The sequence below is a fragment of the Perca fluviatilis genome, chromosome 23 (genome assembly GCF_010015445.1).
Source record: "Perca fluviatilis chromosome 23, GENO_Pfluv_1.0, whole genome shotgun sequence".
NCBI lineage: Eukaryota > Metazoa > Chordata > Actinopteri > Perciformes > Percidae > Perca > Perca fluviatilis.
Window position 1 is genome coordinate 26,941,985 of NC_053134.1, and position 17,298 is coordinate 26,959,282.

The 17,298-nt window shown below is 41.9% G+C and overlaps 1 protein-coding gene across 1 annotated transcript in view; it reads left to right on the forward strand.

Annotated features, from left to right (window-relative positions):
- LOC120553759 (pleckstrin homology domain-containing family A member 5-like) overlaps positions 1–17,298 on the forward strand; it is a 275,577-nt gene that overhangs the window by 248,629 nt on the left and 9,650 nt on the right. Inside the window, 11 exon segments of the mRNA XM_039792455.1 lie at positions 405–467; positions 660–740; positions 2,825–2,894; positions 2,897–2,976; positions 5,781–5,882; positions 6,086–6,194; positions 6,339–6,385; positions 11,675–11,810; positions 14,025–14,158; positions 15,446–15,637; positions 16,266–16,388. Coding sequence (XP_039648389.1) covers positions 405–467; positions 660–740; positions 2,825–2,894; positions 2,897–2,976; positions 5,781–5,882; positions 6,086–6,194; positions 6,339–6,385; positions 11,675–11,810; positions 14,025–14,158; positions 15,446–15,637; positions 16,266–16,388 — 1,137 coding nt within the window.

The following is a 17,298-nucleotide window of genomic DNA, read 5'->3' on the forward strand; positions in this document are numbered from 1 at the left end:
TATCATTGAAACCTAATAATATTTTTAGGGTTATCGTGTTTCATGCAGATGATGGTATCATACAAGTAGTATAGTTTTACTTTTCAATGCAGGACGTTTACTTGTAACAAAAACAGAGTTATAGTGTGGTATTAGTACTTATTCTGAAGTAAAGGATCAGAATACTTCTTCCACCACTGTCCTTGGTTAACTCACACTTTGACACACTGCATCCTCTGTGCATTAGAAAAAAATAAGTAAAAAAAGAAAAGACATGTCAGTTCATAATTTTCCCCCCAGATTGCATGAAGTAGTATTTTGGTAGACCAACTGTTGGTGGCTGGAGCTCTCAGCTCTCCATCTATCTGACGGGTGTGTTGTTGTCGCCCCCTGCTGTCTGTCTCTGACTCCGCCTCCTCTTTCAGATCAGTCCAGACGACTTCAAAGACGGCTCGTTCATCCCGCGCACAGAGGAGGCTGACATAGACGTAAGACTAGCCCAGCTTTCAGTCAAGCAGATCAGAAGGTTGAAAAGAAAGTTAAGTTTATGTTTCTGTGTGTGTGTGTGTGTGTGTGTGTGTGTGTGTGTGTGTGTGTGTGTGTGTGTGTGTGTGTGTGTGTGTGTGTGTGTGTGTGTGTGTGTGTGTGTGTGTGTGTGTGTGTGTGTGTGTGTGTGTCAGACCAAGCTGAGCAGACTGTGTGAGCAGGACAAGGCGGTGAGGATGCAGGAGGAGAAACTGCAGCAGCTCCACAGAGAGAAGGTACAGCTCCCAGTGTGTGTGTGTTCATTGTTTGTGTCTTTATGTAGACTTGTACCTACAATAACCAGCGGTGGAATGTAACTAAGTACATTTACTCCAGTACTGTACTTCAGTCCAAATATTGAGGTACTTTACTTGAGTCTTTTCTTTTCATGCCACGTTCTACTTCTACTCCGCTACATTTCAGAGAGAAATATTGTACTTTTTACTCCACTACATTCATCTATTACAGCTTTAGTTACTAGTTACTTTAGTTACTCCACTACATTCATCTGTTACAGCTTTAGTTACTAGTTACTTTAGTTACTCCACTACATTCATCTGTTACAGCTTTAGTTACTAGTTACTTTAGTTACTCCACTACATTCATCTGTTACAGCTTTATTTACTAGTTACTTTAGTTACTTTAGTTACTCCACTACATTCATCTGTTACAGCTTTAGTTACTAGTTACTTTAGTTACTCCACTACATTCATCTGTTACAGCTTTAGTTACTAGTTACTTTAGTTACTCCACTACATTCATCTGTTACAGCTTTAGTTACTAGTTACTTTAGTTACTAGTTACTTTACATTCAGATTCCTGCACACAGAACACATGTAGTTTATAAAATCTGATGTTTGATTCTAAAGTAAACTAGTCAACAATATAACAGCTACAAGTCCAGCTGAGATGATGAGACCATTAAACACACAACTGGTTGGATCCTTTACTCTTTCCAAAAGGGGAGCATTGGGCTCTTTTATTTTGAATACTTTAAGTACATTTTCCTGATGATACTTCCATGCATACATACATACTTAAGTAACATTTTGAATGCAGTATTTTTACTTGTAATAGAGTATTTTAGTGTTAACTAAGGTAAAGGATCTTAAAACCCTCAGAGCCCTACGGCATCGTCCACGACGTCACACGGCACCTCCGATTAATATTTAGATTATTTAATGAAACTTTTAGCGATCTTCTTACCGTTTTTTCCAGCTAGAAGCTAACAAGCTAGCCATCACGGGGGTGTCTTTGTTGTCTTCGTAGCCTTTCCAGAAGGTTTTCTATCCAGCCTGGAACTTGTGCTTCTTTTCGGAGTTGTTCAGCAATAAATCCAAACGCTTACATCCAAGATTTATCCACTCGATTTATCAATTTATCAATTTTCCGTCATTTCTGCCGCTAGCTCTCTGCTACCGGCTGCTACAGTCTAGTATAAATCTCCCATGATGCTTTGCAAGACTGTTTTGACGTTTTTCAACCAATGGGAAGGCAGGTCCATCACACAAAGAGTATATAGTCGAAAAGAGAGTTCACTCCAGGAAATAGGAGCGAGAACAAAGACTAAAGTGAAAAAGAGAGATAACTACGGTCTATGGGGTCACTGTTTAGATATTTGGGATACATTTGGGCCTTTTTTTGAAGAAATGTAAATAGTTTGTCATTTATATGAGTTATAATGTTCATTATGTTTATTTTTGCACTGGATGACTCCAAATATATAGGATAACTGTTTTAGACAACACAAATGCTTGCTGTGTGTGTGATATCAATACATTTGAACATTATTATTTTGATTATTGGCAAAAGCATCTGGACTTTTTTTGAAAACTTTTGTATATTTTGTCAACTATATAAGTTATAATGTTTATTTCTTCACAGTTTAACACCCAAAACATATGGGAACTGATTTAGACAGGAGATTGGATTAGCTTTTATTGTTCTGTGTGATATCAATAAATATCTGTGAGATTCATTTTCCGTTTTATTTATTTATTTGTTTTTAAGGTCATACAACCTTTTTTTACTTTCAATTGACCTCACTACAGCTCAAATATTCTAATAGCCCAGTTGTTCATGAAAAAAATGATGTACATTGATTGACTATAGACAACAGGGTTGATGTTTTACAAGCTTTTTTAGAAAATAAAACCAGACGGAAAAGGAATTGTAAAAATGGCCTTAGGTTCCTGGATGTTAATACTTTATCCACTGCTGACAATAAGTATTTATGTGTGTGTGTGTGTGTGTGTGTGTGTGTGTGTGTGTGTGTGTGTGTGTGTGTGTGTGTGTGTGTGTGTGTGTGTGTGTGTGTGTGCACACTCTTGAGACAGCCCTGCTGTCTGCCAGTCAGGAGCTGAGTGAGCAGAGCGGCTCCAGCGCTGGCGCCCCCAGAGCCTGGTCCAGCAGAGGGACGTGCTGCAGAACGGCCTGCTCAGCACCTGCAGAGAGCTGTCCAGAGTCAGCACTGTGAGGAACAAAAAAAAAAAACAAAAAAAAAAAAAAACACACACACACAAGTGCAGACCAAGAAACAGCTGGGCCTGTATTCTCAGAGTAGGAAATCAGTCATATCTGGTCCTAGTTCTAAATCTACCAGTTAAAGAATGTTATCAGCTTTCTTTTTGTAAGGGGCACTTATAATGTAGAGTGAAGTGCTGCCTTTCTAAGGAACTTTTCAAAAGAGGAGAAGATACCAAAATAGTAGTCTAAAATGTCTTTTTAGTTGTGAAAATCAGTATTTCTCTTAGTTTTCAACCTTTTTCCACATAAGTAAAAAAACAATAAAATAAAAAAATAAAATTACCTCAGAGCTCTGATGAAATAACCCCAAAATAATAAACCAAAGTCCATCTACCCGGGTAGTATGTTTTTTTAAAGTGTGGTGAGATCTCGCGCTTATCTGTACGATGCAACGAAGAAATGGTGAGTAGAAGCAGTCTGTGTTGCAGGCAAGATGATCATCCACTCCCTCTGCTCCAATGGAACTCCCTCTCTCTCACTCTCTTTCTCAAATCATGCATATAAAAAAAACAACCGGAGAAAAGGAATACAAGAAAATAGTATCTTTGTCGCAAATTCGACCCTTTTTCTCTGCTTTTCCTTCCTTAGAAGTAGGTTTCGTGGGAAAAAAGTTTTTTTTAACTAGCTCTTAAGTGTTATTTTTTTTAACTTTGTTCACTCAGTGTGGAAAATCTATACATGGCTTCAGCTCACTATCGTTCCGTTGTTTTATTTTTCTTCTCTCTTAAAATCAGTGTAGCAGTTTTTTCTCTATGCAGCGCCACCACTGCCACCTACTGGACAAATATGGTGTGCAAAGAAAATTACAAGTAATCAAGAATACATTAGTATAATGTAATATTAAACTAGAAATTACCTAATCCTGTTTGTAAGCTATTTTCGAGTGGGTTACATCTTCATGGAGCATTATAACACGAGACACCATCACCACTGCTCTGTATTCTTATGGAAGGATGAGAACATGGATATGAACTGCCAGCAATAAGTGTTTTTCTTTTAATAAGCAACATTGAACAGTCAAACACAGAACATGTATTACAAAAGCTAAAGTTATTATAATAATAAACTATTCCGACAAAAAAAAAAATATCAGTACTTTCCTGTAAATTGTAATGTCTGATCTGCCTCAGTTCAACAGCAGCATCGACATATTACGCGTTTTATGATCATGTTAAATAAAGTTATAAATAAAACATCCACTGAAAATAGGACATTTCTGTAAACCATCTGGGATATGTAAGATGATTACAGCATTTAAACAGTGAATATAATAATTAAAAAAAGGGAATAAAAAATGTTAAACCAAGTGTTACACCAAACATTCAACTAAATATTGCACATTATTCGCGGTCTTTACTACTAGCTAATCTTTCAAATCTCGATTTCGATTTGAAACTGATTAATCGTTCAGCCGTACACGAACACTTGGGGACGTGCTTAAGAAAATCAGTGGGATCCCTAATAACACGTCGCTGTGGTCTCTACCCCTTCCTGCCTCGCCAAGGTGTGTGTGGCCAATACAGGTACAGTCTAACCAATCAGAGAGTAGGGAAAAGGCAGCTTGCAACAACGATAATTTGGGTCTGTCAGCGTTTCAGCAGTAATAGATCAAACTTTGATTGCCTTAATGCCTAGATCAGACGAGACGATATCAGTGTGAAAATGGCTGATATGGTGAGATGTTTTGCACCTACAAAGCAAACAAGCACATTCTTATTTAGCTTATATAGCATATTTCATTCCAAATAAGATACACAGTGTGTAGAAGACTTAAGCCGTACCTTTGGAACAACCAGAGGCTCAATGTCCTAAGGAAAGCACGTGAAGCCACTGGTTATATTTCTAATGATAGAGAGTTTGTTATGCTGGTGATGCTCTGGCTTTCTGGCCTGTGTGGTACTTTCAAGGGAGAGAGACGCTGAATGAGAACATATCCCTGGCCATGACAGTGTCATGGCTGTGTTCATGACAGTGTCATGTGTTCATGGCGCCCTCTGCATGGCATAGCCTACCTTAAAGTCAGACAGAAACGTGAAAAAACATGAAATTATATTATTTTAGGGCGCCCTGGTTGCTCATCTGATGGAACGTGCACCCCGTGCCCAGAAATAATCTTTTTTTTAAATGACATTATTTTATGTTAACACTGTCACTGGGTCTACAGATATTTAGTGTATTGATGACACAAAAAAATATTTCAAGAAGTGTATGACTTTTTTTCATAGATCGTGATATAAACCGGATAAATGGAAAAAGTAAGGAGCCAGGTAGAAAGAATTCCTTTTGGGAAGTAGAGGTTTGGGCTAGGTGTGGCCCGAAAATAACATCACGATATCTCGGGGTATATCTGTGATAATAACATTCTTGATGATATGATAAAATCCTGAACAATATTTTATTATTAATTTCAAGGACATATAGGTACAATAAAATAAGTGTTATAGTTTTATATGTCGGCATGAAGGTTAACAGTTTGCCTTCAAATATTCACTAAAAAATAAAGAATAAATTCTACCTCAGTACTTTTTAAACAACAGTAACCGAGTGAGATTCAGAATCTGTATAAACTATAAATAGTACAACAAAGGGCACATCTAAACAGTTGCCAAACTAACAGGCATTGTAACATTATAACAAAACACACACGCACACACTCCCACAAGCACACACACACACACACACACACACACACACACACACACATTCACACAGTCAAATGACCCTGCTGATGGCTGCTGTCCTGCTTTCAGGAGTTGGAGCGTTCCTGGAGGGAGTACGACAGGTTGGGGGCAGATGTTACTCTGGCCAAGTCCAACCTGCTGGAGCAGCTGGAGGCCCTGGGCAGTCCGCAGGTAACACACACGCACGCACACACACGCACGCGCGCACACACACACACACACACACACACACACACACACACACACACTCTTCTTGAGTTGAGGTGATCAAGCTTTTAACAGTATTTGTGTGTGTGTGTGTGTGTGTGTGTGGTGTGTGTGTGTGTGTGTGTGTGTGTGTGTGTGTGTGTGTGTGTGTGTGTGTGTGTCCTCAGACAGAGCCTCCAAGCCAGCGGCACATCCAGATCCAGAAGGAGCTGTGGAGGATCCAGGACGTGATGGAGGCTCTGGCCAAAAACAAACCACAGCGGAGCACAGACAGCAGTAAGAGTCTCCAATACAACTCTTTATCAAGTCACACTCCTATGTATCTGATGTGATTTACATTGCCTGAGTACATGAATGCAAATGCTTATTCATTTGTCTTTTGATATGGAAAAACTTCAACTTCCTCTTCTCCATATTCAGCAGGCTTACCCGGTTCCAAACCGCTCTCTAGTCTCCAGAAGAACGAGGTAAGCCGGCCCACACACCAACCACACTTACTCTCAGCTGTTTCACACGTCTTTAGCCTCCGGCTACGATTAAAAGTTTTAAAAGTCATTTTGGAAGACAGAATGAGTCTGTGGTTTTGGTAGAGGAAGCAGCAGGGATGTAACGCTATGTGCATTCATCCCCACATCATAAAGGTATCTCCTGCTGGCAGGTCTGTCAGGGCGTTTTCACACCTATAGTTCATTTGCTTTAGTCCGAATCAGTTGATGGGTTTGTAAACTTGGAGCGTTTCCCCGTGGTTTGGTTTGGTTTCACACCTGGAAAAAACTTACCAAAATGCGTCATTACAAATCACGCAAGAACGTTCACCCCTCTTATTGGTCGGGACGTGTTTGGGGGGCGGGAGCAAGAAAGTAAATGCAGGAAGAAGGTCCTGTGTTCTGGACTAGTGCCTATTTCTTGCATTTCCATGGTCAAACCAGCTCATTTCATTAAAATGATCAGACATTGTTTCGCGAGCGACGTAGCTCAGACTGCTGAACACACCTGTCTACAGGAGACACTAGCTCAGACTGGAGGAGTTTATATAGTTGGTGCGGTTCTGGGTCGGATCACTTTCTCACCACATGAGCATGCCAATGTTCCCACAGCCCTATGTTCCCACAGTTCCCACATTTCTAAGATTTTTGTTCCCAAATTAGGCCCTATGTTCCCACATTTTCTTTTTAATTAATTTGTATCAGATTTTATCCCCCTTTCTCCCAATTTTGTAGCCAATTACACCCAACCTATTATCCAGTAGCAATGGACTACAGATTGAATGTAACCCTAACCCTGAAATAGGGCCTAATTTTAAGAAAAATCTTAGAAATCTGGGAACATGGGACTGTGGGAACTTAGGGCTGACCCCCCTCTCCACGAACCAACTGCACCAAAGTTCTGTTGAAAGAGAGACCACCTCATCGAGGAGGTCTCGATATGCTTTTTTGGTACGTTCTCACCTGCCCAAACGAACCGCACCGAGTGGGAAAACTAACTCCAATGCAATTTAATCCAACTAAATGAGGCAGTTGTGAAAAAAACATGGCCACAGGAATCACCAGGAACATATGGATGGGTTTTCTCCATATATATTATAAATAAATCTCCCCAAATCTTTTTTTTTTTTATTTCAGCCAGTTTAATACTAGTTGTGTATTTTGTTTACAATATTGCGGACCATTTAAAGGACAATTCCAGCGCAAAATGAACCTAGGGGTTAATAACACATGTGTTATCGACTGTTCTCTGGGATATGTTTTCATGCTAATCGAATGTGACCAGTTTTAGCTCATACCGCTAATTAGCTTATACCGCTAGTCTTCGTGGCACGGGTAAAGTAAAAAGAAATCTCTATTTTTACACCACTAATAAGGCTCAAAATAGCATCACACTTCCACCGTAGCATAATGAGGGTCCCTACATGTAAACTGAAGCACTGAGAACTTTTTAAGTGTACAGACAGTTTATTAAAAAGATAGATTAGAAAGACAACGAACGCCGTGCTTGAGCTATGTTACTGGTTACACAGCGTTCGACTGGTCGTGACTGTTTTCCCAAGATGGCGCCCGCCTGTATACGTGAACGGTACAGTCTTTATAATCTATCTTTTTAATAAACTGTCTGTACAGTTACAAAGTTCTCAATGCTTCAGTTTACATGTAGGTTTGCACTAAAACTGGTCACATTCGATTAGCATGAAAACATATCCAAGAGAATGGTCGACTCGGCACCCATGTGTTATTAACCCCTAGGTTCATTTTGCGCCGGATTTGTCCTTTAACAAGGCACACTAAAAGATTAGATAGGTGCTGGTACATGTCTCAGGTACTGAGACAACTTACCAGGCTGCCACTGGGTTCAGTTTGATTCAGTACACGATGGATCTTGAAACTTGCTGGTTGTAGCTAATTTGTCATAGTGACCTTTTTGCCAAACGACGCTGCAGCACATTTCTCCAACATTCAAGGCTCTGACTTTTTGTTTGGCTGTTCACATGACCTTTTAAAATGTGGCCTATATCAGATTCCAGTGTGAACTGTTTGGCTATTTTGGCCTTTTGCGGGGTTATGGCTGCAAATTCACTCCAGAGGTCTGTGTGGATGCAGAGACGAAGCCAGGAGTGGTGGGACTGCGTTGGGAATAGCTTCACAGAGACGCAGTTCATAGTAGGCCTAGTCAAGTTTTTAATTAGACTGTCTGTGTCTCGGGCTAACTCCCGCCGGCGCATAATTGTGACAAATGTCGATGTTGATTGACGTAAAAGTCGCATCAAATCCGCCTTGGATCTGATTCAGGACCACATATGGAAGTGGTCTAACTCTGATTTGAAAAAATCTGATCTGGGCCAGATTTGAGTGTTCACACTACTTCTGAAGAAGTCTGACCTGGTCACTTGACCCCCCAAAAAATCTGATTTGGGCCACTTTTGCCTGCAGTCTGAACGTAGCCTTATTTCCAGCATTTTCAGTGAAAAACTGAATCTGATACTGATCCCAACTCCTCCCAGAAGTGTAGTCCAGTAAGAGTAATGAGTAATGAGACCAGCTGCTGTGTTACCTGTCAACAGGCAGTGACGCTGCTGCCGCTCAGGGAGGGTGACAGTGTCCCCCCCCGCCCACCCCTTCCCCACTTCTACGACTCATCAGAGCGCCCCCCTCACGTGCCCCCGCACCACTCGCACCCCGGCGGCCGCCTGCCCCCCCACACGCACCGCCCTGAGGACCGCAAGAGCGGCTCCAGGAACGGAGCGCACAGCGTAAGAGCCACTGAAAGCCTTCATGTCTGCTCCATCCGTCCACATCTCCGCCTCACCCATCAGCTCACACACGTGTCTGTGGGTTTACAGCCACTTTTACATTTCTTGTTCATCATTTTCACGTAGGGCTGAACAATTTGGGGGGGGGGAATCGAATTGCGATTTTTCTGCCAGATATTGCGATTACAATTCGATTTGCGTTTTTTTTATTTTTTTTAAGTTTAGCTAAAGTTCAATATTCACTGTGTAACAGATAAAAAATGTCATGGAGCATTGTAACATGAAACACCATCTTTTGATGTTATAATGCTCCATGACAGGTTTTATCTGCTCTATATGCTTATGGAAGGATGAGAACATGGATATGAAATACCAGCAAGAAGTGTTTGAACAGTCAAACACAGAACATTTATCACGAAATATAAAGTTATAATAAAAAACAATTCCAATACAGAAATATCAGTACTTTCCTGTAAACTGGAATGTCTGATAGGACTCAGTTCAACAGCAGCATCTATATATTACACCTTCTATGATCATGATAAATAGAGTTATACAAAATAAATGAAACATCCACTGAAAATAGGACATTTCTGTAAACAATCTGTGATATGTAACATTATTCCAGCATTTATCTTATGATAAAACAGAAATATAATAATTAAAAAGAGGAATGAAAAATGTTCAACCAAACATCGACTAAATGTTGCAAATGCGATTAATCGCGGTCTTCACCATTAGCTAATCGCATTCTTTCAAATTGCGATTTTGGTTTCAGAATCAGAATCAGAAAAGCTTTATTGCCAAGTATGTTTACACACACAAGGGATGTGTCGTATCGTAGGTGCAGGTCACATTAAAGCATTAAAGCAACATGCACAAACACACCGAGTCGCCATATGCGGCGCCATCTCAACTCTCGCAACAGATACAGCATGACATGAGGAGAGGAGAGGGAAACAAAAAAGCCGCTCTCAGACTATCCTCATAAAGATAAGAACAGTGTGGGAACAGGAAAAAACACCTCAGCACATAAGCACACAACAGTAGATTTGCACTGCTGCACATAACATAACAATACAACATAACATTACATAAATGTAAAGTTGCACATTTAGCTGCGAAGGCGTGGGACTGGGGGTATAGGGCTGGGGGGGGGGAGGGTTCTGTCTGCTGAGAAACGCACAGCCCGGCAGCCCACTAGTGTCTCAGTCCGCAGAATGTCATAGCGATAACACAGCACGTTGCCGTGGTGACGCCCCTGAACAGTCCAGGGCCGATACGACAATCAGCAGGCAGAGGGTTAGACGGGGGAGGAACAAGAGCGTCTCGCTTGCAGAGCCCCAACAGGGTGACTGTTTGTTTCTGTTTCAAGAAACGGCCTTGGCAAGCCCGTTCAAGATAAGGGGGCCGAAAGATTAAATTTGTTTGGGCTACACGAATGGCTGCTCTAATTTAACAGTCATACTATTGTTCATCCGATCAACTGGTCAATTTTTCTTTCCAAATCAGTGACCTTCTTCATGATGGTATCCAAGCCGCGGGTCATTACCATGAAAATGATTCATCATTCAGCTCTAATTCTCAAATCTCTAATCCAGCCTAAGGGCTGAACTAATGTACACTGAAGAGACCCATTCCTCAACAAGGGCCATTTTGGATCCATGTAATTCATTTCAGTGTCTGTCACTCACCCACCCAGACCCATTCAGACCCATTCAGACCCATTCTGACCCATTCTGACCCACCCAGACCCATTCAGACCCATTCTGACCCACCCAGACCCATTCAGACCCATTCTGACCCACTCAGACCCATTCAGACCCATTCTGACCCACTCAGACCCATTCAGACCCATTCTGACCCACCCAGACCCATTCAGACCCATTCTGACCCACTCAGACCCATTCAGACCCATTCTGACCCACTCAGACCCATGCTGACCCATTCTGGCCCATGCATTTGTGGACCTCCATTGTTATGAGTGTGATGTTTTCTTGTGTTTAAAGTAAGTCTTGCCTTCTACTTTGAGTGTTTTTTATGGCACAGAGAACTCTCCTTTATGCCTGTACTGTTACAATGGCACGTCTTAGTGCTATAAAGAACCATATATTTCCTTGTAAAACTATGAGTTTATTCTTTATTCTTTTATTCTTTATTCTTTTTTCCAGAACTTTTTCTTTATTCTAAAATCACAACTTTATTCTAGAATTTAGTTTTTGTGTTAAATTAAAACTTTTATCTTGAAATACCAGAAGGTTTAATTGTAAAACAACTTTTTACTTGAAATGTCAAGATGTTTTCCCCCCTTACAGGGTGGTCCTAATCTGTCATATACTCGCAATATAATGTGAGATTTGTAAAATTGTAAAATCTAAAATTCTTCATTCTCTATTGCTCATGAAGCACTTTTTAGGAATTCTGAAGTTTACATTTGGGAGTGTGTGTGTGTACGTGCGTTCGTACGTGCGTGAATGCATATTCTGACCCTGAACAATCCCCCCCCTCACAGCAAGCTCCAGACTACCGGCTGTATAAGAGCGAGCCTGAGCTGACCACGGTGAAGGAGGAAGTAGACGAGGCCAACGGTGAGGACAAGGACAAGACCGACTCCTCTGCTGAGAGCAGGGACACTGCAGCTTCAAAAGGTAGGCCTTCTTCTGGACTCACATAAAAAAACATATGGAAAACATAAAGATGATGCTCTTATACTTTAAATCCACGCCGTGGTTACGTACGTTAGAATAGGTACGTGTAGATACGGACCCTACGACGTAGCCTGACGTGTACATCTCAAAACGACCCTAACAACTGTGATTGGTCCACCTGGCCGTGGCTTGGTAGCATTGTATTTCCTCTAGTCTATATCCACGACATTCCACTTCCAGAATTGCTCCGGTGCCATCGGAAATTCCACCGGATGTCCCTCTTTTTCCGCCGGATGTCCGTCCCCTTCCTCTGTCTCTGTCTTGGCGTTCTAACCTCCGGTGGATTTGTGAGGACTATGGTTAACTGCTCCTCAGATCTCTGCAGGGTAAATCCAGACAGCTAGCTAGACTATTTGTCCAATCAGAGTTTTCTGTTGCACGACTAAAACTACTTTTGAACGTACACATGTTCCACCAAAACAAGTTCCTTCCTGAGGCTATTTTGCAGAGGCAGCGCTGGGGAGGAAGGTCTGGACTACATCCCTCCCCTATTGCACCTATTGCACGGGAATATATCGCGGCAGGAGTATATCTGATCCCTAGCTGATCAGGCAGGTCGCATTCAAGTGTCAAGTGTGGACACACATATGCCGACTCAGCTGAGGTCCGATGTGGCGCATCAGATAACAAACGTTGCATGGGCAGGGCTCAAAATAAGGCTGGCCCGATTGCCCAAGGCAAATAAAATGCCACATCGGTCTAGTAAACACAGCAACTCACTTGCCCAATCAGGTAAGTGGTACAAAAGAATTGAATACTCCTTTTCAGCATCATATTTGTACTCTTGTGGTCTCCTAGAATAGGTGTACATGCTTTGATGTTCAAAAAGCATATTATGTTTCTCATTCTGCCCATTGCTGCAGCTCCTCCGCCTGAAACACTCTGTCTGAGCTCTCAGCCCGCCTTACTGAAAAAAGCCCAGTCTGCTCTGATTGGTCAGCTGGCCTACTCTGTTTTTGTGATTGGTCAGCCAAATTGAAACAAGCCACTGGGCAGGCTGTGGTTGCTCAGGCAGCACCTATGGGCAGCACATATGACAAACTTGTCTAGCTTTCTCCATTAGTGACATGATTAATGAAGGAATTTGGGAGGTGGGCGAGGCGTGTCAGGCAGTTGAGAAAAAGTGTTGTCTGTGGGAGAGAAAGCTGCATTTGGAGTGAAATGTGTTCTATTACATACACAGAAAACAATATAACACACTAAAAGACGGGGGGGGGGAAGCACAATAGGTACTCTTTAAACACATCAGATCCAAACTGTTTAATGGAGCAGCTGCTAGACATTAGTAACTAAGTAAGTAAAGTTTATTTGTATAGCACCTTTCACAGATAAAAATCACTAAGTGCTTCACAATAAAATGCAATACAACACAAGAAGTCACAATACAAGCAAATTGAAATACAAATAGAAAACATAACAAACAACCATAAAACCCCTCGACTAAGTAAAAGCCTGCTTGAACAGTCTTCAGCTGCTTTTAAAAAATTTGACAGAATCCACACAACGTAGTGGATTCTGTCAAATAGAGAGAGAGGCGAGTCATTCCACAGCCTAGGAGCCACTGCTGGGAATGACCGGTCCCCTCTAGTTTTAAAATCAGTGCGGGGAACCACCAATAGCATCTGACCTAATGATCTCAGACTACGGTGGGGGTATGTAGCTGTATCAAATCAGAGATGTATGAAGGAACTTGACCGTGCAAGGCATTACAGTGTAAGTGTTTCCCTTGCATTTGGCCTTAAAATAGAAATAGGCCTATGCAAACAAACTACAGGCCTATGCAAATTACAATTCTTCCTAGCACACCCCGCGTTCCCGCTGGGTCTCCCTCCTCCCTGCCGTTACTTTGCTCAGACGCCAAAGTCACGTTAGCGAAGAACAGAACTGGAAATTCCTTCTGCCTCCCTGAAGTCACTGTGCGGCAACATTTTGCCTTCCCCATGAGTGAGTTATGGAAACAAACAAGGAACAGTAAAGCAGTAGACAGAGGAAATCTGGGTTCTACATGTCTTCTATTTTCCCTGAACGTGTTTTTGTGTCTTTTGTGAAATGAAGCACGTTAACTTTTGTGACACAACATGAGCAATTAGCCCGACTGCAGTGTTTGTTTGCTAATGTGTAAGTGATGGAGTGTCCTGTGATCTCTCCCAACAGTGCCCCCCTACCCGGTGGGCATCATTCCTCCCAGGACCAAATCCCCCATAAGTCCTTGCAGGAGTCCTCCCGAGTCCTCCACTATTGCCTCCTATGTCACCCTGAGGAAGACCAAGAAGCCTGAATCCAGATCAGTGAGTTTTGTCTCAACGTCGACGGACAATTGTTTAGACAAAATGGACCGATTCCAGTTCAGCAAATGTGGCCGAATCGGGCGAGAACACTGATGTTATTTGGGTGGCTGTTATATAAGTTGCAACTAATCAGTCCTTCCAGAAAAATGCGGATTTTTTTTGTGATAGTTGCGGGCAAAATCCTTGATTATGCGGCATGTTTTCTTTAGAAATGCGATGGAATATGCAGGATATTCATGCAATTTTATGCAATGAAATTGGGGGAACATGCAAAAATTGCGGTTAGATGAAAAAGAGAAAAAAAAGTGATTCCCCCAACACCCTGCTTTTTGATGATGTTCACGTCGCGTAATTAAGTCACTTCATAATGTTCCCATGGCAACAGGGATAAATGGCTGCTCTTGTGTGAAGTAAACCCAACATTTTTCAACTTTCTGCTAAGATATATGTGACTTTTTTGCAACTAAAATGCGGGGTTTATGAAATCATGCAAGCCCCACATATTTCGCGCGGAAATTGGCAATTTAATGCGGCGAAAGTGCGCTGTATTTGAAAAAATACGGCCCCCGCATAAATATGCGGACTTTGGCTGATTATGCATTGAATTATGCGATCGCATAATCGCGTTTTTCTGGAGGGACTGACATAATGCTGATAATAATTAGTTAATGGTTAAAGAAGTGGTCTATAAAGCACCGAACAACATTCATTTGGCATCGTTAAATCTTTTTTGGTGATCTATAAAAGAGATTATTATTTGATAATAGCTATCTAACAGTAAAATAACTAACTATCAATTTACCACTTGTTAGTGATGGTTATTATAAAGTGTCACGATAAAATAAAAATGAAGTGAATGCCCTATTTCTGTTTCACGTATCGGGCCTACCCTCAGGGTTTTGAGTGTTTTTAAGTATTTCTGTATTATTGGGTATGATTCTTATTGACTATGTATCGTTGTATGTTGTATCTGAATGGGACTAGCAACAAATGAAGTTCTCTCACAGGAAAAATAAAGTTCTTTTGCTTTAGATTTGTTGGGCCCAGCCACAGAAATAGCACGGTCAAAAGGATACCTGGGACATCACCCGCAACTCTAAATCCCAAGCCCATACATCCTGACAGGTTTGACATGGTCAGGCAGTCAGGAGTCATTCTCTAGGAAGCGGTTACTTGGTCAGATAGCTTTGGTTTGGATCAGAGCCGACATTTAGGCTGGAGAGCAACAAAACAAGGGCCCAGAGTTTAATGTAAAAAGAATGTAAGACTGAGTGTTGTCGTGTGCAGGACCGTCCCAGGAGTGCCGTGGATCAGACAGGGTTTGGGGAGCGGGAGGTGGGGAGAACCAGGATGAGTGTGGAGGAGCAGCTGGAGAGGATGAGGAGGAACCAGCAGGCCTCGTCGCTTCGAGAGAAGAAGAGAGAAACGCCATCCCGCTCGCCCTCCTTCAGCAAAGACAGCCCTTCCTTTATCCAGCAGGTGATGTCACTCACACACACACACACACACACACACACACACACATCACAAACACATTACTCACACACATCACACCACACACACACACATCACAAACACATTACTCACACACACACACACACACACACACACACACACACACCCCACACACACATCACAAACACATTACTCACACACACACACACACCCCACACACACATCACAAACACATTACTCACACACACACACATCACAAACACATTACTCACACACACATCACACACACACACACACATCACAAACACATTACTCACACACACACACACACATCACAAACACATTACTCACACACACATCGCACACACATCACAAACACATTACTTACACACACACACACATCCCAAATACACACAAACACCACACACACTCACACACACACATCTCACACACACAACACACATACACACACACACACACACATCACAAACACACACACACATGTACAGTAAGCCTTAGCTGAGCTGCTATACCATCTGTTCTGGAAATGTATACATACATATTAAGTGTGTGTGTGTGTGTGTGTGTGTGTGTGTGTGTGTGTGTGTGTGTGTGTGTGTGTGTGTGTGTGTGTGTGTGTGTGTGTGTGCAGAGTCGGCTCCAGGCGGAGGGGGCGTGTGCAGACCCTGTGGAGCTGGAAGCGGCTCTGCAGCAGCTGAAGGCGGCTCACATGGAGCGGAGCAGGACGGCTGCTGAGGCTCAGCCTGCCCCACAGGTTCATGAGATATTATTTTTTCAGTAGTTGTGAGCTTTACAACCAGTTTTGTTAAGCAAAATACAAAAACTAAACATAAAGTGCAAATACATGTTTATCAACTTTTAATGACTATATTAATTTCATTAAATAAGAATTGCTTACATTTAAATTAACTTTTGCAGATGCAGTATTACATTATCAAATGCATATCTATATATGTAAGATTAATCGATAGTCATCAATTATTAAAGGTGCTCTAAGCGATGTCACATGTTTTTTAGGCTACAACATTTTTTGTCACATACAGCAAACATCTCCTCACTATCTGCTAGCTGTCTGTCCCCTGAACACACTGTAAAAACATCTCCTCACTATCTGCTAGCTGTCTGTCCCCTGAACACACTGTAAAAACATCTCCTCACTATCCGCTAGCTGCCTGTCCTCTGAACACACTGTAAAAAACATCTCCTCACTATCTGCTAGCTGCCTGTCCTCTGAACACACTGTAAAAAACATCTCCTCACTATCTGCTAGCTGCCTGTCCCCTGAACACACTGTAAAAAACATCTCCTCACTATCTGCTAGCTGCCTGTCTGAACACACTGTAAAAACATCTCCTCACTATCTGCTAGCTGCCTGTCCCCTGAACACACTGTAAAAAACATCTCCTCACTATCTGCTAGCTGCCTGTCCTCTGAACACACTGTAAAAAACATCTCCTCACTATCTGCTAGCTGCCTGTCTCCTGAACACACTGTAAAAAACATCTCCTCACTATCTGCTAGCTGCCTGTCCCCTGAACACACTGTAAAAAACATCTCCTCACTATCTGCTAGCTGCCTGTCCCCTGAACACACTGTAAAAAACATCTCCTCACTATCTGCTAGCTGTCTGTCCTCTGAACACACTGTAAAAAAATGTGGTCTCT